At 39.5% G+C, this 23,982-nt stretch overlaps 1 protein-coding gene across 2 annotated transcripts in view; it reads right to left on the bottom strand.

The window, feature by feature from the left end:
- The window catches only part of SNTG1 (syntrophin gamma 1), a 188,496-nt gene that overhangs the window by 128,427 nt on the left and 36,087 nt on the right, over nt 1-23,982 (bottom strand). For both annotated transcript variants that reach the window (XM_065895511.1, XM_065895512.1), the window contains exons 4-6: nt 18,218-18,275; nt 17,354-17,397; nt 17,219-17,260 (exon numbers count right to left, since the gene is read on the bottom strand). In XM_065895511.1, the coding sequence (XP_065751583.1) occupies nt 17,219-17,260; nt 17,354-17,397; nt 18,218-18,275 (144 nt within the window). The remainder of the gene's footprint in view (nt 1-17,218; nt 17,261-17,353; nt 17,398-18,217; nt 18,276-23,982) is intronic.

Here is a 23,982-nt window from a genome sequence, read left to right as displayed (position 1 = left end):
TCAGTATACAAGTCTTTTGACTCCTTGATTCCCTTTTTTCCTAAATATTTTATTCTTTTTGATGTTATTATACATGGAATTATTTTCTTAATTTCCTTTTTAGATTGTTCATTTTAGTGTATAAAAATGCAACTGAGTTTTGTGAGTTGATTTTGCATCCAATAACTTTTATGAGATTTTTTATTAGTTCCGATAGTTTTTAATGAATTCTTTAGCATTTTCTACATATAAAATTATGTCATCTGTGTTAAGTAGATAATCCAGAGCCACTAAGACTCACAGTTGACAAAGTATTGCTGGAGCCCAGCAGAAAAGCGTCTCTACCAATCCCTCTACTCCTAAGTTTCCAACTAAATCTCAGAAGTAGCAGAATCCTGAACAATTGCTTACACAAAGAGTGGTTTCATAGCACAGTGTAATTCTATATTTTACCTGATGGTTTGTTTATTATCTTTTTCCTTTTAATAAAATTTAAACTCTCCAAAAATAATTTAAAAATAAAATCATGTCATTTGTGAGCAGATATAATCTTTTTTCTTATTTTCTAATTTGAATGTCTTTTCTTTCTTTTTCTTGCCTAATTGCATGGCTCAAACTTTTAGTACTATGCTGAGTAGAAGTGGTAGAAGTAGGCATCCTTTTCTTATCCTGATCTTAGAGAAAAAGCCTTTTTGTCTTTTTCTACTGAGTATGATGTTAACACTGGGCTTTTCATATAAAGCATTTATTATGTTGAGGTAGTTTACTTCTATTCCCAGTTTGTTATTCTTATCAGGAAAAGGTGTTGAATCTTGTCAATTGTTTTTTATGCATTGGTTGAGACAATCATTCCTTTTTCTTACTGAAGGGTATTCCACTTGTGGTAGTAGGACAGTTTGTTTATCCATTCACATGTTGAAGGACTTGTTGACTGGCTCTGGTTTTTGGTGATGAAGAATAAAAGCTTCACTAAAACTTCCTGTACATATTTTTGTGTGAACATATCTTTTCATTTTTCTTGGGTAAACGCTTGTGAATGTGCATGCTTGGTTGTATGAGAATGCTTTGTTTTGTAACAAACCATCGAGCAGTGTGTCACGGTGGCTGCACCATTCTGCACCCCCAGCAGCAATGAGTGAATATTCCTGTTGTTCCACATCCTCACCGGCATTTTGTACTGTTGGTTTTTTGGGTCGTGTTATTCTAATAGGTTTATGGTGATATCTTGTTGTTTTCTATTCAGTTTTGTTTGTTGTGCATGATAGACGACAATTTTTTAAACATACAGGAAATGAGCATGTTGGAAGGTATCGGCTCACAAAGTTGAAGCGATGGGTAGAGAAACATGCTCAGGTAGGAAGGAGCAAAGTTGCCTTCACACAAAAAATGTGATTTTAAGATGATGGACTGTTTAAGCTGTTTGTACCAGGGGTGACATGAGGAGATTCACATATTGCACTGAAGTCTTGACCATGGTTCAGTCACAGAACAGAATCTCATACTAACCTTTACCTCTCTTGCATGCTCTTGGGATTAAAATTTCTTAGTGAGAACACCAATTTGGCCAAAATTAGTCTACTGGTTTACATTCTACTCTCCATGGAACTGAGTGAGGGAATATGTATTCCTTCCATTGTGCTTTTGTTATCGAAAGCAGGGCTCTAGTTCCCAATTATCTTGGAAAATCCCCCTCTAGGAACGTTGGTGTGATGCTGGACAGCCCCAGATGGCAAGTGGAGAGGGTCAAATAGGTGAGTGACTTCTCAGGGTAGGCCTCTGACCAGAACTTTAGTCTGAGGGCTGAATGAGGAGGATGCCCCAACCATGAGGCGATCAGAGACACGACCAGGGCAAAGGTGCTAGGGTGCCTGTGAGCCTGGGGTGGGAGGGCCCAGTGGAAGTATGGGTGGGGTGGGGCTGACACTTGGAGGGATAAAGGGACCGGGGTACCGGATGAGTTTTGGAGAGGTGAGCCTGTAGCTCACGTAAGCCCAGATGAAGGGCTTGCACTCCTTCCCTGCATGCTGGGGAACCACCGGCACGGCAGGTTGTTCATGGTGAGGGTGGGCACACAGAGGAGTAGTGAGGGCAGTTAGGAGACCACTGTGGAAGTCCAGACAAACATGACGGCATCACACATGAGGAGGTGGTTACCCAGGAGAGAGGTGAACACAGCTTTGATTTACTTGAGAGGAAGAGTCCACTGGCTGAGGAGTGGGAAAGGAAAGAAAAGAATCAAAGCTGTGTGTCTTGCCTTTTAGACTAATTACTAAGTTGTGTCATCTACAGAGATGAGGAGAGCAAAAGGGAGGGTTCCTTCCCCTCATCTGGGTTTTGGTTAACTCAGACTTTTGTTGCTGTGTTAAGTATGAAATGTCCACATGGAAGGACCACATGGAGGGACCAAGCTGGAATTGAGAGAAGAGTATTAATTGGTGTAAATTTCTGTACTTAAATGTACAAACTAATAATCATTTGTTTATAATTTAATTTTTAAAAATTCACGTCTGTACTTAATTACCTTGAATGACAAAGGAAGTGTTCTTCCATAATGCAAAGTAATTATCTGTATCTCTATCTCTTCAATATAAAATGTTTATCCCTTCCATTTGTATACTTCCCTTCGTGAGATGAGCAAATAGGTCTCTGACATTCACAATGGAACACCTTAGACCTCAAAATCGTAGTGAGCATGGGAGAGACATATCACTGGAAAAACGAGAATGTCTAGGGCCTTAAAATCCCATCTCCACCTAAATTGTAACTGAAGTTAACTTCAGTTTGAACGTCATTTTAAATCCTTTTTTCGAAGTGTTAATGTGAAGTATCTGTGACGGAAATACTGATAATTAAGGGGAAGTATTTTCTAACGACTCTCCAAACTATGGCAGTTTTGTATTGAAATCACTCTGAAGAGAATCTTCTGTTAACAAATATGCTTATTTTGTTTTGTCTCTAATTTAGGGTAATCACGTTTTTTCAAAACATGTATTTATTAAGGTATATGGACAATAATGTTTGTAGAGCATTGGCCGTAAACTTTGGAGTCAGAACTGGATTTGACTTAATTCTACCAAAACTCAATTTTTACTCAAATTAGGACCAATTTCTCCCATGTTTTTTGGCCTTACTTTCCCCACAGATAGAAGTGGAATAGTAATGACTTCTATATAATTGAGGTAATGACATTGCCTGATGCACTGCTTGGTTCATACTGTTACTAAATGACTAAGTAACTCGTCATTATAAAATAAATAATTCTTAAAATTATTTCTATACATTTTTTGTTGAAAATCTAGAAATTATAAAAGTTCACAAGTAGAATATAAATACCATCTGTGATACCATATCCAAATTATGATCACTTGAGTTAACCTCTTTTAAGCCTTTATATTCAATATTTTTATTTTTAAACTGTAATTTAGACAAGATATGTATATTCTTATGCAAGTTACTTTCAAAAACTCAACTAAATATTGTTATATATTATAAATATCTTCATGTTAAGGAATCCATTTGCAAATAGACTCCAGTTAACCTTGAAAAAGAAGGAAATAGTAATACACACCCAAGAAAAATAAAAGCCCATAAATATACAATTCAATCACATATATGATTTATCCTATCACTACAATATCTCCAAAAGATTCTCGAATGAACAAAACAATGATTGTCTGAAATTCTGTTTTCTGTTCCTCCCAGTAAACATTTTTAAAAAGTAAATATCAAAAAATTTAATAAATCTCATTTTATTTGCCAGGCTTAGGTTCAGACCCAGCAAGGAGACTTATACTACTTATACTACAGATAAAGTAACATTATATTGGGAAATAAACTTGTAGCATAAATAGAGATTATTTAAATATATACACACATACCCTGGATCTATCTGTCTATCTATATATCTTACATAGAAAAACTTCTCAACTTGTTTTCATTGTAATTTCTCACATTATTATTACTACCTATTTTCAGAATGCTGAATAATTGTAAAACAAGTAATAGAAACATTTGTTTAGAATGAGCCACTTCCCTAAGGTTTACCTTTTAAATCTCTGTCAACAATTAAACAATCATGCTGGCCCAATTCCAAAAATCAGTATTGCCAACGAATACTCAATAAGTCAACAGAAGAATTTACTTGCAGCATTTTTCTTACATTTTTTTGGTTTGAGTTCATAAAACCTGCTTGTGCTACATATTCAGTTGTTTTCCTAAATTCAGTAAAACTGAAGAAAAGTTGTACACTGACGTTCACTAACTAGGACTGAGAAACGTCTGCATGTTCATGGTTCTACACTGAAGCGAGCACTACTAGGAATTCTGAATAGATGTTAAAGGCCTATAACCATTCACGCTGCATCAACAGTTCACTCGTTATTTTCTGAGTAGCAGTCTATGGTATGGATATAACACAGTTTATTTAACCATTAAAAGATATCTGAGATGTTTCCTGTTTTGGGCTCTTACGAATACAGCCCTATAAACATCTATGTGTGGGTTTTATGTGAACCTAAGTCTTCACGCCCTGAATGAATCTCCAGAGAAATCTAAGTGAAAAAAACAACTTCCAAAAGGTTAGACTTTATGATCCCACTATATAACATTCTTGAAATCACAAAATTATAGAAATGGAGAGCAGATTAGTGGTTGCCAGGGGTTTAGCAGCAGGTGAGGGCAGGGGGGAAGTAGGTGTGGCCGTAAAGGGTAAAAGGAGGGTCCTCTTGGTGATGGAGGTGCTTTGTCTTGACTGTATCAGTGTCAGTATCCTGTTGTGATGTTGTTCTGTTGTGTGAGATGTTATTCTTGGGGGGAAACTGGGTAATGTGCACGTAGGATCTCTCTGTATCATTTCTCACAACTGCATGTGAGTCTACACTTAAATAAGAACAAAAAGCTTAATTAACATGTGATATAATTAGGACTACAGTTGTGCTGTATTTCTAGGACATAAGGTAAAGAGATGGTATTTAACATTCCTTGTGTAAAGTATCCCATTATCAATGAACAGTAAAATTCAAAATTCCAGATGAGATTCCAGAGGAAGTCTGGAGATTAAGAAACTAAACTATGTAGCAAGTGTTTTAGAAACAGGCAAAATGAAACAATACTGTGTGGAGATATAAGAAAAGTCATTCAAGTAACTGATGAGTATGAAATTGAGGCTATGATTAAAGTACACAGTGGCCTTCTGGGAGGTGGACGAAATTCTACCTCTTGGCGTAGAAATGATTAAAAGCTTATTTGCCTCAAAAATTTTCACCAAGCTATACACTTGTTGTATGTGGTTTTCTTTATTTGCCTTTTATTTTACCACAAAAAGTTAAATGAAATGAAATTAAGTAAAGTGTTAAAACCACATTTAAACCATACTCAATGACTTCTGAAAAATGTATTTTTTTTGAAAAATGTATTTTTTAATCTGACATTTTTATTGATAAATTATTCACACATCATGAATTTCACCAATTTAAAATAGACAGCTCAGTGGTTTTCAGTATATACACAGAGCTATGTAACCATCACCACGATCTTATTTTAGAACATTTTCTGCCAACCCGAAAGAGACCCTGAACCCATCCACACTCACTTCCCATGACCCCCTTGCCCCAGCCCTAGGCAACCACTAATGTACTTTCTGTCTCTATGGATCTGCCTACCTGAATATTTCATGCAAATGAAGTCACTCAATATGTGGTCTTTTGTGAACAGCTTCTTTTACTTAGTGTGTTTTCCAAGGTTCATCCATGTTTTACCCTGTAACAGTACTTATTCTTTTTACTATCAAATAACATTCCATTATGTGGATACACCACATTTTGTTCATCCATCATCAGTTAATGTGTTGTTTCTGCTTTTTGGCTACTATGAATTGTGCTGCCCCGAACATTTGTGTACAGGTTTTTGTGTGGCTATATGCTCTTTCTCTTGGGTACTTACTACAGAAACTCAAACTGCAGAAAATCAAAGACAAAGAAAAAATGCTGAAATAAGCCATTGAGTTGGGGGAAAATTTACCTATAGTGGAACATGGATTAGGATTACAGCTGACTTATCAGAAATCTTGAAATCAAGAAGAGAGTGAAGTGAAATAGTCAACGTGTTGAAATAGAAAAGCATACACTCAGAATTCTATATCTTGTGAAATTATTCTTCTAAAGTGGAGAAATAAAAAATGTATCAGATACACAGCTACGGAGAGTGCCTTACCAGAAGCCCTGTACTGCAAGAAGTGTTATAAGAATTTCTTTAGGGTTTAGGAAAATATGTCAACACTCAGATCAACATAAGGAAAGCAAGAGCTGAAGGAATAAATGAAAGTAAAATATTTTATTTTTCTTATTCTTGCTTGATTGGAAACAAGTTTTAGTTTAAAATAACAATAGTAACAATGTCTGGTTTTATTGAAGAACACAGGTAAGTGCTATGGATGACAATAATGTCCGTAATATATGAGAAAGATAAATCAGGAATATTCTGCTATTAGGTACCTGAGTTATGCAAGAAGCAGTACAGGGCTCTTTGAAAGTGCATGTGGATTCATTTAAAATGTATATTGGAAACTCTAAGTCAAACACGAATTGTTTTTTAAAGTATAATTGATACAATAAGATAAGAGATATAATGGACTCTTTTACACAAAAAGCTTAATTTAAACCAAGGAAGTCAAAAAAGAATTAGGGTGGTGATGGGAGAAACAAAGAACAAATATGCAACAAATAGAAAAGTGTTTTAAACATGGTGGATATTAATTCGGTTTATCAGTAATTACTTTATATTTGAATGGTCTAAATATCTCAATTATAAAACAGAAATTGTCAATGGGATATAAAAGACCCAACTCTAGGTTCTACAAAAAACACGCAACATTTTAATATGAAGACTGATAGGTTTAAGGTAAAGGCATATAGAAAAATGTATTTTGCTAACGCTGACCAACATAGCTGGAGGAGACATATCAACTACACACAAAGCAGACTTGAGAACAAGAAAAATTATCCAGGTTAAAGTGAGGAAATAAATAGTAATAAAATGGTAGAATCTCCAATGGTATGTAGTCATGCTAAACACCTAACAACAAAATATCAAAACACGTGAGGCCAAAACTGATAGAACTGAAAGGAGAAACGGACATCTCCACTACTGGAGGTGTGGACCTCAACCGCCCTCTTTCAAGAATTGTGAGTTCAGACGGGCAGTGATTCGGTGAGGACACAGTTGAAGTAAACAGCACTATCCTTCAAACTGGCTCACAGCAGCCCTCCCTTATCCCCAGGGGATGCTCGACACCCTGGGTGGTACCGAACCCTGTATATACGATGTCTTTTCCACATACCTGTGATAAAGCTGAATTTATAAAGGAGGCACAGTAACTAATAATAAAATAGAACAACTAGAATAATACCCTGCCATAAAAGTTAGGCGACCGTGGCCTCTCTCTTTCAAAATACCTTCCTGTGCAAATGAAAAGCCTTTTCCATCTTAACTAGGCACTCATCACACACTGACTGTAACTTGTGCAGCTCCAGACGCAGCAGCACAGGTAGCACACATTTCCTTTTCCCTCTTCACAGGTTCACGGGTGGGAGAGTCCTTACCGCCCTCTATGAGGTTGAGAACTTTCACCTTTTCACCTAAAGGAAGCACTTCACAGCTTCTCTTTGGCGTATCCGAACTGCCAGCATCATTCTTCGTGCCCTTTGGGCCATTATTACGTAGGAGAAAGGTCGCCTGACCCCAAGCGCTGTGACCCCGGGAGTCGGCCTGCTACCCCCGCGACTGCAGAGTGACTGAAGTGGAACACGGATGGAGGGATGATTCCCGTCCTATGAGGACGGAGCTGACATAGCGAGATTTCATCACCGTCCTCAGAATGATGCGTGGTTGAAAACCTAGGAATTGCTTATTTCTGGAATCTTTTAGTTAATATTTTTGGACTGTGGTTGACCTTGGGTCACTGATGCCAAGTAAAGTGAAACCGCAGATAAGGAGGGACTCCTATCTTTTGCAGAACACTCTGTCCAAAAACAGCAAAATGCATATTCCTCCCACGCTTGTATGGAAAATTCACAAAGATAGACCAGATTCTAGGCCAGACACAAAATTTAACAAATCAAAAAGAATACAAATCATACAAACTAGGCCCCCAGACAACAAGGAATTTAAACTAGCAGTCAGTACCAGAAAGATAGCTTGAAAGTCCCCCAGATATTTGGAGAATACCTTTCTACATAACACAGGAGTCAAAGAAGAAGTTTGGAGAGAAATTTAAAAATACTTTGAACTAAATAAAAATGAAATAGAACTCTTCAAAATTTGTGGGAAGCTGTGCTTAGAGAAAAATTTATGCCATTAAATGCATGTATTCAAAAAGATGATTAAAGTCAATGATCTAAGCTTCTACTATAGGAAACAGAAAACGTGGAGCAGTCAAAGCCCCAAGCACAAAGAAGAAAACAAATAATAAAGTCACACAGGAAATTAGTGAAATGGAAAACACACAAACAAAAACAACAGAGAAAAGTCAATGACACTAAACACCTGTCCTTTGAAGTGATAAATAAAAACCGATAAACCTCTAACCAGATTAATCAAGAAATAGAGAAGTTACAAATTACCAATATTGGAAATGAAAGAGGGGTCATCACGATTGATCCCATGGACATTAAGAAAAGGCTCATAGTAGAATACTATCAACAGCTCTATGCCCACAGCTTTGGTAACCTCGGTGACATGGATCAATTCTTTGAAAGACACAGCTACTAAAACTCACACAAGGAGAAATCGATATTCTGAAATGGCTTATATGTATTAAATAAATTGAACCCAAAAAAACCACCTAAACTAGAAAGTTTTCCTGGTGTGTTCTGTCACATATTTAATGAAGGAACGGAACCAATCCTCCACAGTCTTGTCTAGAATATAGAGGCAGAGGCAACACTTTCTAAGTAATTCTTTGATGCCAGCATTATCCTAATACCAAAAGCGATTTTAAAAACATTACAGAAAAACAAAATTAAGACCAATATATCTTATCAGAATTTATGCAATGACCTTCAAAAAGTTACTAGCACATCAAACCCAGTAATGTATAAAAGGAATTATATATCACAACCAGGTGGGCTTATTCCAGGTAAGCAAGGATGATTCAATATTGTAAATTCAATCAATGTAATCTATGCATCAAATGTTTAAAGAACAAAACAAGTATGGTCATATCAAATGATGCAGAAAAAGCACTTGAAAGAACTCAACATACATCCATGATTAAAACTGCCTGCAAAGTAGGAATATAGGGGAACTTCTTCAACTTGATAAAGAACGTCTACAAAACACCCAGAGCTCATATCACACTTAATGATGAGAAACCAGACCCGTTCCCACTGAGACCAGGAACAAGGAAAGGACGTATTTTCTCACAATGAATATTCAAGTTACGCTGGAAGTCCAGGCTACTGCAATATGACAATAATGAAAAAATAAAGTTACATTGACTTAAAGAAGGAAATAAAGCCATCTTAACGGCCATGAAATAATTCATGCGTTGGACTTTATTACAATTAAAAAGTTCTGTTCTGGGCTTCCCTGGTAGCGCAGTGGTTAAGAATCTGCCTGCCAGTGCAGGGGACACGGGTTCAAGCCCTGGTCCGGGAAGATCCCACATGCCATGGAGAAACTAGGTCCATGCGCCACAACTAATGAGCCTGTGTGCTGCAACTATTGGAGCCCGTGCTCCACAACAAGAGAAGCCACCTCAATGAGAGGCCCGTGCACCGCAACGAAGAGTAGCCCCCACTCACCGCAGCTAGAGAAAGCCCGCACACAGCAAAGACCCAACACAGTCAAAATAAATAAATAAATAAAATTAATAAAGAGAAAAAAAAAGTTCTGTTCTGCAAAGTCTACTTTTAAAGAAAATTAAAAGGCAACCCATCCACAGAGAGGGAGAAAATATTTTTAAAACATATATGTGATGTGGTAGCCAATAAAACGAGGAGCTATCTCCAACATATATATATAAAGAACTTTGTTAAGTTCAACAATATGAAAACAAACAACTGAATTTAAAAATGGGCAAGGTATGTGACTAGACATCACCAAAGAAAATACAAAGAGGGAAAATAAGCATATGAACATATGCCCAGCATCATCTGTCATTAAGGAATTGTAAATTAAAATAGCAATGAGATACCACTGTACACATGGTTCAAATCCACAAAACGGAAAGTACCAATTGCTGGTAAGGATACAGAGCAACGGGAGCTCTCCTTTATTGCTAGTGGATGTGCAAAATGGTACTGCCGTTTTGGGAGACAGGTTGGCAGCTTCTTGTAAACTAACTATAATCTTACCATATAATTCAGCACTACACCTCCTAAGTTATACTCAATTTATTTAAAATTTATGTCCATGCAAAAACCTGCCTGCAAATATTTATAACAGCTTTATTCATAATCACCACGAACTGGAAGTAAGCACAATGTCCTTCAATAGGTAAATAGATTTTTTATAAAACTGTAGTGAAGTTGCTTAATATTCCATTGTCTGGACCATGAAATATTATTCAGTGCTCAAAAAGAAATAGATTATCAAGAGCTAAAAGACATGAATCATTCTTAAACGCATGTTGCTAAGTGAAAGAAGCCATTCTGAAAAGGCTACATTCTCTGTGATTTCAATTATATGACATTCTGATAAAGGCAAAACTATACAGACAGTGAAATGGTCATTTCTAGAGGACCACGATGTGGGGAGGAAATAGCTGAAGAGGATTTTCTTAGGGCAGTGAAACTCTTCTGTAGGACACCATAATGGTGGATACATGGTATTATGCACTTGTCAAAACCTGTAGAATTTGCAGCTAAAAGATGAGTGAGCCTTAATGTGTGCAAATCTTTAAAAAAAATCATTTTGGAGGTTAAGGGATATCACAATTGAATGCAGGATATGACAAGAGAGTCTGAATGTATTACGAACATCTGAAACAACCTCACTGAAGGGCTCAGGAGAGTGGAACTGACCTGAGTGAATCTGGAAGTTTATGAAATCTGCAAGACTAAAGGCTAAAAAGAACAGTACGTCAATCCTCTACCTAGTCAAATCTTCCCACTAGGGAGTGGATTAACTGTCCTGATCCTGCTGTACATATGTACTGGATTAGAACAATTAAACAAGCAGATGGCAGATGGTGTAGCATCTGTTGGTGGGAGGCTACACATAAGCAAGGGGAGGAGGCTAGGACTGTCTGTGTGATGACGGGTTCCCTTAGCGGCAGCCACGTAAACTCACGTTTAGCTTAATGTAGGTACAGAGTAGGTATGTGAGCAATTCTGTACACACACACACACACACACACACACACACACACACACGCCTCCTGTTCTGTGAGCTGAGGGGCCTAGAAGACACAGCTACTCCACAAGCAATGAGCACACCAGCTCCCAGAATGTGGTTTCTCAAACATTCTCTAACAAAGCAAAGCAGGGCCTCTGGGAGGAATTGCTGATTCCTGGAGTGGCAGGAAATGTACAAGATGAGCCTGAAACACCTTTCAGTGCCAGAGACTGAGAAAGTGCTCCCCCCCAAAAAAAAAAAAAAAATCCCAAGGACTTTTCAAAGCAACATTAAAATCAAGTGAAAGAGCTTACAGCCCAGAGTATAAAAGAAGTATCCACAGTCCACACTGATCTGTCTGAAAAATTGAGGTGTACAGACGAATCTCCTACGTAGCAGAATTCCAGGGAACGTAGGCAGAGAGTCCACCCCTGTGGAGGTAAAGCATATCCCCCACTAAATGTAGGAGCTCCTTCAGAGGAGCACAGCATGGAAAGGGAACAAGAACCACAGAGTAAGAAACTTGGCAGACAGGCTTCCCTGGTGGCGCAGTGGTTCAGAGTCTGCCTGCCGATGCAGGGGACACGGGTTCATGCCCCGGTCCGGGAAGATCCCACGTGCCGCGGAGCGGCTGGGCCCGTCCGGAGCCTGCGCGTCGGAGCCTGTGCTCCACAACGGGAGAGGCCACAACAGTGAGAGGCCCGCGTACCGCAAAAAAAAAAAAAAGAAAGAAAGAAACCTGGCATACCCTTCCTCATCCAGGTGCTGGTGATGCAGTCATGACGGCAGGTACACGTGATAAGACATGATAAGACGGGCACTGTGCCTCTGTCATCTTCCTCCCAACACACATAAGCCCAGTCTAAGCACAAAAAAAATCGGAAAATTCCAAATCGAGATTCAGCCCGCAAAATACCTGTCCAGTCCCCCTCAAAAGTGTAACAGTTATCAAAAAAGAAGTCCTAGAAACTATTACAGCCCAGAGGAGCCAAAGGAGACATAATTACATGTGATGTGTAATCCGGATGCGATCCTGGGACAGGAAAAGAAGTATTAGGTAAAAACTAAAGAAATTTGAATAAAGTATAGACTTTTGTTAATAATAACCTATCAGTACTGGTTTATTCCTTGTAAGAAATGTAATGTAACAATGTGGGATGTTAATAATGGGGAAAACTGGGTGTGGAAACTAAAAATAGAACTACCATACGACCCAGCAATCCCACTACTGGGCATATACCCTGAGAAAACCATAATTCAAAAAGAGTCAGGTACCAAAATGTTCACTGCAGCTCTATTTACAATAGCCAGGACATGGAAGCAACCTAAGTGTCCATCAACAGATGAATGGATAAAGAAGATGTGGCACATATATACAATGGAATATTACTCAGCCATAAAAAGAAACGAAATTGAGTTATTTGTAGTGAGGTGGATGGACATAGAGTCTGTCATACAGAGTGAAGTAAGTCAGAAAGAGAAAAACAAATATCGTATGCTAACACATATATATGGAATCTAAGGAAGAAAAAAAAAAAAAAAAGGTCATGAAGAACCTAGGGGCAAGACGGGAATAAAGACGCAGACGTAGAGAATGGACTTGAGGACACGGGGCGGGGGAAGGGTAAGCTGGGACGAAGTGAGAGAGTGGTATGGACATATATACACTACCAAATGTAAAATCGATAGCTAGTGGGAAGCAGCCGCATAGCACAGGGAGATCAGATCGGTGCTTTGTGACTACCTAGAGGGGTGGGATAGGGAGGGTGGGAGGGAGGGAGACGCAAGAGGGAAGGGATACGGGGATATATGTATATGTATAGCTGGTTCACTTTGTTACACAACAGAAACTAAGACACCATTGTAAAGCAATTATACTCCAATAAAGATGTTAAAAAAAAAAGTGATGCGTCAGTAGGGGTTCACCAACTATAAGATATGTCGACAGCAGCCTGTGGTCTTAGTAAGAGGGGACACTCTGTGTGAGACCAGATGGGGAGAAAACTCCCTGCATAATTATTTCGTAAACCTAAAAGGCTTCTAAAAGATAAAGTCTATTAAAATTGAAAAAGAGAAAAAACACACACATTCCCAGGCACTTTCTCATGAGTGAGCTGCAAAATACATCAAGAGTGATCTATTTCAAACGCTTCATCTTTCAGATAAAAAATGAGGGTCAGAGAAATGTAGGCCCTTTATGATCATCAGACAGCTGGAAAATACCTATAACACAAATTCTAACTTAGGTGTTCACATTTCCATCCTCAGACACTTTCTTCTCCTTGCCTTTCCGTCTGATCATTCTGAAAGTACAATGTCAGCTACGTGAGAATTGTAGAATCTGGGTGACACACACCTCCCCTTCTCACTCTGATCTGTGGGGCAGCAGAGTGACTGGGCAGCGTCTTTGTTGGGGTGTGGTGATGTCCACACGCCTGTCTCTACCCGCCGGTCACTTCCTCTTCTCTGTACACAGGGTCCACCTGGGCCTTCTGCTGTGTGTCCTCCCTGCAAGTTCCTCTGGGTGGGAACTGGCTCGTGCTCCACTAAGGAAGGCTTTATCTGGCCTGGCTTTGTCTCATTATCGAGGGCGCTGCGAAGCGGGTCTTTAGTGTGTGTAAGACAACAAATAGGGATGTGATGGGAATCAGTAGCCAGGAGTAAATAGCATGCAGTTAAGGAACTTGTCACCTGCGCTGTCTCTATTCATAGCCTAATTAGGGGACAGACCTGTGGGTCCAGCAGAGAAGGAACTCCTAAGGGTGTTAATGAGAATCTAAGGATGTAAATTAGTCAAGTTCTAGATATTTTATTACTTTTTAAAATCAGAGATACAATAAACAATATTTAACACCCCTCCCAAACCGGTGGGAAATATTAAAAGTCAAGTGATTTCATGTATGGCTTTCCTCTGTGGTAGTTAATTCAAAGAAAAAGAGTCCACTGCAGTCAGAATTCTGGAGGACAATCTTAATCCATTAGACCTCAAAACCTATTTCCAAACTGAAAACAAACTGAGAATTGTTAGCAGTTAGGTGAAACATGATATGTTACTCAATGACAATTTAAGCGTTTTGCCAAGATCTCAAATGCTTTATGTTCCCAAATCACATCCTAAATATGTTCCTTGATAACTCATAAAATCTCCTAAATGGTTCCAATATATAAAATAATGCCTCATTTTCAGATGATATAATGTAACTCTTGTAATTTTACTTTCTGATTCATCTAAGCTAAAAAAGAAAATTCCAATGGAAATTTTGAATTAAGTTAAGCATATATCATAACAATTAAAATGTTATTAAACAACATTTTGTATTTCTTTTATCGAAATTTGTTTTCATTGCATGAATATATCATTTTAACTTACATAATCTGAGCTATTCATTCTGCTCCTGTAAAAATTACACAATTTTAGAGTTTGGTTCAAAGTCGCAAACTCAGAATCAGGGTGATGGTTATTTGCACTTCTAATTATCTAATGTTTTCTATCAATAAGACCGTAAAAACAAAAAAACTCTTTTTCGGTCTCAAAGCTGGCACCTGCTCTAATCTTTCGTGGTCAGGAAACTGGTAGCTTTTCTTCCTTCGCAATCTTCTAGCAAGAAGAATGCCCGGGGTGGTGTGGGTGAAGCCCAGAATTGATGACCGCACACCCAGACATGAGAAACATACAGACGCAGATGCCGTGATGACCTAATTCTAGTTATTCAGCTAAAGAATCCGTTAACAACAGTCCACTGAGCGCCCAAGCGGAGAGCAGGGATCCCCGGCCACACAGATCAAGCCTGTAGCTAGCTCCACCACAGAAGCTACGGCTACACATCCTTGACGGCATCTACGAATGATGCAGACTTCTAACAATGGCAGTGAATAGTGTAGGTGAATAAAAGAAAGTCACAGGCACAGACAACCTACTGTCATACCTTCCGAGGCTGCTTTCTGAATTTGGGCCTCTGGGGGCCCTGACTTGGAATGAGGAATGCGGTCCGTCAGCATGGTACTTAAAACCATCTACACCTCTGAGCTTGCGGTGACCTTTTCTGCCCATGGAAGTCCCTTCTTAAACATTTAATTAATATCTCGGTCCCACTGAGGTGTAAGTCAGTCTGTTTGCTTAGATAATTAGCAGTGAAGACAAAAGCACCTAATCACTGTTGCAAAGTGAAAGATTGGAAGCAAATAAGAATATCACCACCTACACTTCAAAGCTGATATGGTTAAACCTCTCAAAAGAGTAAAAGTTTGTTGTGAAGGGCCACGTGCAATTTGCAATACAATCTTAAATCCCTCTTCTTTGAAACAGAATGAACACCATTCGGAAGTGGCGTGATTAGCGCATTCTAATCTTTCATGCCACGTGGATCTGTTTAATCAAAGCCTCATCACAGTAAGTGTAAGCTTGCTGCTTGCCTCTGAAGGGCAAATTGCAAACAGGACTCCATGGAACAGCGTGCGGTTTTGGAAGAGAATGCACTTGTTTTTGCTCCCTGGACAATGAATTTAAAATCACGTTGTACTTTTGAAAAAAGACTAAAGTTAAAATATCTTTGCTTACAGGGCTGTATTTGAAATCTGTGTATATTCAGAACCGAGTAGTCTGTGATGTGCTTCTTCTCATTTGTCTAAAACTCTGTTCTCAAATATTGCTTTTCCCTGTACCTATTTGACATAAGCCTGAGATTTGAAGTACGTATATTTTATGCGAGGTTCACCACGGGGTGATTTTTCAAAAATCAAGTAGGATTTTTGAGAGAAAAACCGAGCCATGAATATGGACACACCTTGCCTGTCCCACAGAGAACGCTCTCCAACAGCTCTGCTTGTGGAGCTGGGGCTTTTCAGATGCTCGGAGTTGCCTCTTCGAGGCCTGAAATACGTAAATATGTCAGAAGAGTTTTCTCCAAATTGTAGCAGGGCAACGTCTTCACAAACCAAGTGAACTGGAGCCGCGAGAAGCCAAAGGTTTACGGTATTTTCATTTTGTTTGACCCTTGAGTACAAACCTTTAGGCATATTTTCTCCTCTCTCCTTTCCCCTGTGAGCTGATACGGAGATTCAGTGAAGGTTCTACGAATGTTATTGAATTAGCTGTGAAAAACATTTCCCAAACGCCCGACACCGGCCTGCATCACTTTTCTGCATCATTTTTTATGTCCTCCCTCAGCTCCACAGAAGCTGCTCAACCTTCCAGCTTCTCCCAAGGTGTAGATTAGAGGCCGCTGACAGTGAAACTGCTGGGCCCGTTGTTAAAAATACAAATTCCTGGGTCACATAAGCTGAGTGAATTAAAGGATCTGAAGCCGGGCTTCAAATCTGCACATTACCAACATCCAAGAAAATACCACAGTAAACACTGCTGATCTTTCGGTGTAGCTGTCTAGTGAGCCGAACCTGTGAACCTTGAGATGAAGTGTCTCTAAATGTCGTCTCTGTCTCTGTCTGTCTCTCTGTCTCTCTCTCTGTCTCTCTGTCTCTCTCTCTCACACACACACACACGGTCTTTACATGCTCTTCCCCTTGCCCCAGCTACTAGATGAAATTTTACAAACATAAATTTTATTGTTTATAAGCTTCTAAACATTTGCAAAGATTTAGAGATATATTTCACCTAGAGATGCACTTAGTGGGCACGGACTAGTAGGAATTAACTGAAAACTGGAAAACATAGCAAACAGCTGTATTTCTTTGAATTACATTTTTTCCTTAGTGATACTCACTGATCTGTTTCTAATATACAAAAAAAACCCCAAACACCAAGTAAGAGATTATCCGAAAGTCTGACAGCACACTGGACCAGCGTCATGTTTCCTAATGAATAAATGAAAAGTTTTTAGCAATGCCCTAAATCCTCATTTGCACATGGGGAAAATTATGATATTAGGAAAAAGTAAAGAAAACTCACCACTTCTTCATGTCTGCATTTCCTCACATTAATCCCGTTTATCTGCAATGGAAAGAGAGACACAGCTTCATGTGGTATATTGTGAATTGACCTTATGTTTTGGTTGCACGTGGAAAATAATGGTAAGGTGTATACCTGCAGAATTGCGTCCCCAATAAAGAGCAGTCCTGAGAGCTCAGCTGTGAATGGAGAAGGACAATTGATTATGCATCGTCTACTTTCTTCACACAGATGAAAGAGTTTTTAATTAAATAAAGTCAAAACTGATAAAAGGGAAAAAATGAAATGTTTTATATGGGTAGCATCTTAGAAGATCCACAGGTCATAGAAATGCAAAAACAATCACATGATTCAACTCCTATGATTGAAACATGAGCCGAACTGAAACACGTGCTGTGACAGTTCCGTTTCATTCTATCATTTTAGATCTTAGTTGCCAGAAATTGGCCACACTTCTGGGTGGAGGACTAAATGTTCTCATGTTCTTATGAGAGCACTAAGGCATCTATGAAAACGTTTAGAGCTAGACGTTCACTCCATCAGCAATGGAATCAGCTCCCCGTTTCTTTTTAAACACTAGGCTGTCTCAGTGATTTCGGTCATTGTAACAGTTGGTTTACATCCTTGGAGTTTTTCCTGGATGAAATTTCATATGAAGGGCTGAGTTAAATTGCATATGAAAACTGAAAAAATATATATAGATAACTGGAGTTGCCTGTAACTGATGAGACTTGTAAGCATCAGGGCCGTTTCTACGCTTACTTGTTAATGAGACACTGTGCAGTCATGCAGTCTCTGGCTCACACACAGCCACCTGCTCTACTGTCTTCCCTCCCTGCCCGCCGGGCGGGTAAAGGACTTGGACTCGGGAGTCAGAACCGTCACCTGCTGCCTGGTCATGGGACCCCGGCTGGTCAGTCCCATACGAATCTATGATTCTAACTATCGTCTTTTTCCTCAGTGACAGGGACTCACAGAACAGCTCTCTTAACACTTTACCTCTTTGCTCCTTGGAGATTTTTGAAATGACAACTGGAATGTTATGTTCCGCTCCCCCCTGAAAAGAGAAAATCATATATCGTGCTTTTTAATCTCAAAAATTAAATACACAGCCTTTAGTTAGGAAACTATACAAGTTACGAACAGCATGTGAATAGACACCAAATAGAATTAAAACAGACCCCTGGAATTTTTCTACCAAATAGATTGTCCTCCCAAGAAACTTATCTGTTTAGAATTTCTCTGTGACATGCAATAATTAATAGCAGTTGACTTTGAAAATGTCAATTTTTTAAATTAAGATTGGTGATTCCTTAAGAAGGCATTTCCTCCAATGTGTAGCAGTGCTGCCCATTGTAGAAATTCATACTTAGGGTTCCAAACAGTAGATAATTATGTTATTTCCATTATCTGGCTAAGTTGTTCTATGCTGGGGACCAAGCAAGGGCCCCTTTGGATGCTGCATGGCTGGAGAGACTACATACACAAATTGGTACAAAAAAACACACTGTGTATATGCCTGATGGGGAAGGGGTCATTATATTCCTCTTTGTGTGAAAGTGCATAGTAAACAATTAACAGAATACAGTAAACTGACAAGAATATTGCAACAGTGCTTTGTCTAATTGACCAAATAAGATAGAAAAAATAAAGAAAAATAAGTAAGCTAAACTTATGTGGACGGAAATAAAATAAATCCCTGAAGTAACTGCATAAACTTATGGTTTTTATATAACAGATTTGAGAACGTTGAAAGCAATAGTTGAAAACTCAAGTAAGTGCATCAAAGAATAAGATTTCATGTAGAAAACAAGTACAGCACTTTTAACATGGGTAGTTGAAAAGATAATCTAAATTTCCATGGGGTTTCTGTAGCTTCAGAATTAGTAAACCTCCTAAGCCTTTTTTCCTTCAAGGACAAAAATTATTTTAGAACAGACATTTTTTCCCATGAATGTCCATTTTTAGCACTCAGTTGTCAATATATTTAAATACAAGATAGGCAGTAGTTGTAGAGAACAGTAGTGGCTTTCAAGCTTTTCTTGGCAAGTAGTCCTTTCTACTTCTGGGATATTAAGAAGACACGTGATAAATAAAATACTGAAAACTGTGAAATTCAAACCCACCCCTGAATCTCCTGTTCTCACCATTTCCCACCAACCTGACATTCACCCACCCACCCTCACTAAGTCTGTGCAGAAGGTCTCTGGCATAAGCTTCCTTGGCTTCTGATTCTGCTCTTGCATTCTGTGTTTGTGTCCATAACAAGCCCTGATCCTGTCCAAGACAATCTCTCATCTGATCAGAGCACAGGATTGGGACTGAGGGTGCAGTACAAAAGGAGTGCTTTGTTGGCACAGTAAACCCGGAACAGAATCCAAGGCCCTTCATGTTTACCAGTTAGGGTTCCAAGTTCCCAATCCCTGCATTCTGTTTTATCTTTCCCCCTTATACTTATTAGCTTCTTACCTACTACAATCTTACACCTTTCCTACATACATTATTTGTTTTCTTTCTCCTAACCACAAAGCAAGTTCCACAAGCACAACAGATTTATTTATTTATTTATTTTGGTTATTTGTTTCCTGCATTGATGTAATGTCAGTGCCTGGAATAATGATTCTTTTTTAAGCTTTGAAATGTTTGTTGAGTGAATGAGTGAATGAATAAATGAAGTCTAAAACTTTTCCAGACCTAAAATTGTTCATTCTTTTTTTTTAAAACAATTTTTTAAAGATTTTTTTTGATGTGGACCATTTTTAAAGTCTTTATTGAATTTGTTACAATACTGCTTCTGTTTTGTGTTTTGTGCTTTGGGCCCCGAGGCATGTGGGATCTTAGCTCCCTGACTAGGGATTGAACCCACACCCCCTGCATTGGAAGGCAAATCTTAACCACTGGACCACCAGGGAAGTCCTGTAAAATTGTTCATTCTTTAAAGTACTTTGCAGAGGGAGACCTTCAAGACCACAGAGGAGTAAGACATGGAGATCACCTTCTTCCCCACAAATACATCAGAAATATATCTACATGTGGAACAACTCCTACAGAACACCTACTGAATGCTGGCAGAAGACCTCAGACTTCCCAAAAGGCAAGAAACTCCCCACATACCTGGGGAGGGCAAAAGAAAAAAGAAAAAACAGAGACAAAAGAATAGGGACGGGACCTGCACCTCTGGGAGGGTGCCGTGAAGGAGGAAAGGTTTCCACACACTAGAAGTCCCTTCGTGGGCGGAGACTGCGGGTGGCGGAGGGAGGACCCTTCAGAGCTGCGGAGGAGAGCATAGCAACAGGGGCGCGGAGGGCAAAGTGGAGAGATGCCCGCACAGAGGATCGGTGCCGACCGGCACTCACCAGCCCGAGAGGCCTGTCTGCTCACCCGCCGGGGCGGGTGGGGCTGGGAGCTGAGGCTCGGGCTTTGGTCGGATCCCAGGGAGAGGACTGGGGTTGGCGGTGTGAACACAGCCTGAAGGGGGCTAGTGTGCCACAGCTAGCCAGGAGGCACCCTGGGGAAAAGCCTGGACTTGCCGAAGAGGCAAGAGACCATTGTTTTGGGGTGCGCAGGGAGAGGGGATTCAGAGCACCGCCTAAACGAGCTCCAGAGACGGGCGCGAGCCGCCGCTATCAGGGCAAACACCAGAGACGGGCATGAGACGCTAAGGCTGCTGCCGCCGCCACCAAGAAGCCTGTGTGCGAGCACAGGTCACTCTCCACACCGCCCTTCCGGGGAGCCTGTGCAGCCCTCCACTGCCAGGGTCCCGGGATCCAGGGACAACTTCCCCGGGAGAATGCACGGCACACCTCAGGCTGGGGCAACGTCACGCCGGCCTCTGCCGCCGCAGGCCCGCCCCGCACTCCATGCCCCTCCCTCGCCCCGGCCTGAGTGAGCCAGAGCCCCCGAATCAGCGGCTTCTTTAACCCGGTCCTGTCTGAGCGAAGAACAGACGTCCTCCGGGGACCTACACACAGAGGCGGGTCCAAATCCAAAGCTGAACCCCAGGAGTTGTGCGAACAAAGAAGAGAAAGGGAAATCTCTCCCAGCAGTCTCAGGAGAAGAGGATTAAATCTCCACAATCAACTTGATGTACCTGCATCTGTGGAATACCTGAATAGACAACGAATCATCCCAAATTGAGGAGGTGGACTTTGGGAGCAACTGTAGACTTGGGGTTTTCTTTTTGCATCTAATTTGTTTCTGGGTTTATGTTTATCTTAGTTTAGTATTTAGAGCTTCTTATCATTGGTAGATTTCTTTATTGATTTGGCTGCTCTCTTCCTTTTATATATATATATTTTTTTTCAGTTTTCACTTTTTGTGAGTGTGTCTGTGTGTTTGCTTCTTTCTGTGACTTTGTCTGTATAGCTTTGCTTTTACCTTTGTCCTAGGGTTCTGTTTGATTTTTTTTTAATATAGTTTTTAGCGCTTGTTATCATTGGTGGATTTGTTTTTTGGTTTGGTTGCTCTCTTCTTTCTTTCTTTTATTACTTTTTAATTTTTAATAATTAAAAAAATTAGTTTAATAACTTTATTTCTTTTTATTTTATTTTTTCCTTTCTCTCTCTCTTCCTTCCTCTCTTGCTCTCTCTTTCTCTCTCTCTCTCTCTCTCTTTCTCTCTTTCTTTCTTTCTTTTTTTTCTCCCTTTTCTTCTGAGCCACGTGGCTGACAGGGTCTTGGTGCTACGGCTGGGTCTCAGGCCTGTGCCTCTGAGATGGGAGAGTCGAGTTCAGGACATTGGTCCACCAGAGACCTCCCAGCTCCACAAAATATCAAATGGCGAAAGCTCTCCTAGAGATCTCCATCCCAATGCTAAGACCCAGTTCCATTCAACAACCAGCAAGCTACAATGCTGGACACCCTGTGCCAAACAACTGACAAGACAGGAACACAACCCGTCCCATTAGCAGAGAGGCTGCTTGAAATCATAATAAGGTCACAGACATCCCAAAACACACCACCAGATGTGGTCCTGCCCACCAGAAAGACAAGATCCAGCCTCATCCACCAGAACACAGGCATGAATCCCCTCCACCAGGAGCCTACACAACCCACTGAACCAATCTTAGCCACTGGAGGCAGACACCAAAAACAAAGGGAACTACGGACCTGCAGCCTGTGAAAAGGAAACCCCAAACTCAGTATATTCAGCAAAATAAAAAGACAGAGAAACACACAGCAGATGAAAGAGCAAGGTAAACACCCACCAGACCAAACAAATGAAGAGGAAATAGGCAGTCTACCTGAAAAAGAATTCAGAGTAATGATAGTGAAGATAATCCAAAACCTTGGAAACAGAATGGAGAAAATACAAAAAACATTTAACAAGGACCTAGAAGAACAAAAAAGCAAACAAACAATGATGAACAACACAATAAGTGAAATTAAAAATTCTCTAGAAGGAATCAATAGCAGAATAACTGAGGCAGAAAAACAGATAAGTGACCTGGAAGATAAAATAGTGGGAATAACTACCATAGAGAAGAATAAAGAAAAAAGAATGAAAAGAATTGAGGACAGTCTTAGAGACCCCTGGGACAACATTAAATCCACCAACATTCGAATTATAGCGTTCCCAGAAGAAGAAGAGAAAAAGAAAGGGACTGAGAAAATATTTGAAGAGATTATAGTTGAAAACTTCCCTAATATGGGAAAGGAAATAGTCAAGTCCAGGAAGCACAGAGAATCCCATCCAGGATAAATCCAAGGAGAAACACACCAAGACACATATTAATCAAACTATCAAAAATTAAATACAAACAAAAAATATTAAAAGCAGCAAGGGAAAAACAACAAATAACATACAAGGGAATCCACATAAGGTTAACAGCTGATCTTTCAGCAGAAACTCTGCAAGCCAGAAGGGAGTGGCAAGACATATTTAAAAGTGATGAAAGGGAAAAACCTACAACCAAGATTACTCTACCCAGCAAGGATCTCATTCAGATTAGACAGAGAAATTAAAACCTTTACAGACAAGCAAAAGCTAAGAGAATTCAGCACCACCAAACCAGCTTTACAACAAATGCTATAGGAACTTCTCTAGCAGGAAACACAAGAGAAAGAAAAGACCTACAATAACAAACCCATAACAATGAAGAAGATTGTAATAGGAACATACATATTGATAGTTACCTTAAATGTAAATGCATTAAATGCTCCCATCAAAAGACATAGATTGCCTGAATGGATACAAAAACAAGAACCATATATATGCTGTCTACAAGAGACCAACTTCAGACCTAGGGACACATACAGAGTGAAACTGAGGGGATGGAAAAAGATATTCCATGCAAATGGAAATCAAAAGAAAGCTGGAGTAGGAATTCTCATATCAGACAAAATAGACTTTAAAATAAAGACTATTACAAGAGACAAAGAAGGACACTACATAATGATCAAGGGATCGATTCAAGAAGAAGATATAACAATTGTAAATATTTATGCACCCAACATAGGAGCATCTCAATACATAAGGCAAATGCTAACAGCCATAAAAGGGGAAATTGACAGTAACACAGTCATAGTAGGGGACTTTAACACCCCACTTTCACCAATGGACAGATCATCCATAATGAAAATTAATAAGGAAACACAAGATTTAAATGATACATTAAACAAGATGGACTTAATTGATATTTATAGGACATCCTATCCAAAAAAAATAGAATACACTTTCTTCTCAAGTGCTCCTGGAACATTCTCCAGGACAGATCATATCTCAGGTCACAAATCAAGCCTTGGTAAATTTAAGACGACTGAAATC

This window comes from Phocoena phocoena, chromosome 17 (assembly GCF_963924675.1).
Source record: "Phocoena phocoena chromosome 17, mPhoPho1.1, whole genome shotgun sequence".
Taxonomy (NCBI): Eukaryota; Metazoa; Chordata; class Mammalia; order Artiodactyla; family Phocoenidae; genus Phocoena; species Phocoena phocoena.
This window is presented reverse-complemented; position numbering and strand designations above follow the sequence as displayed.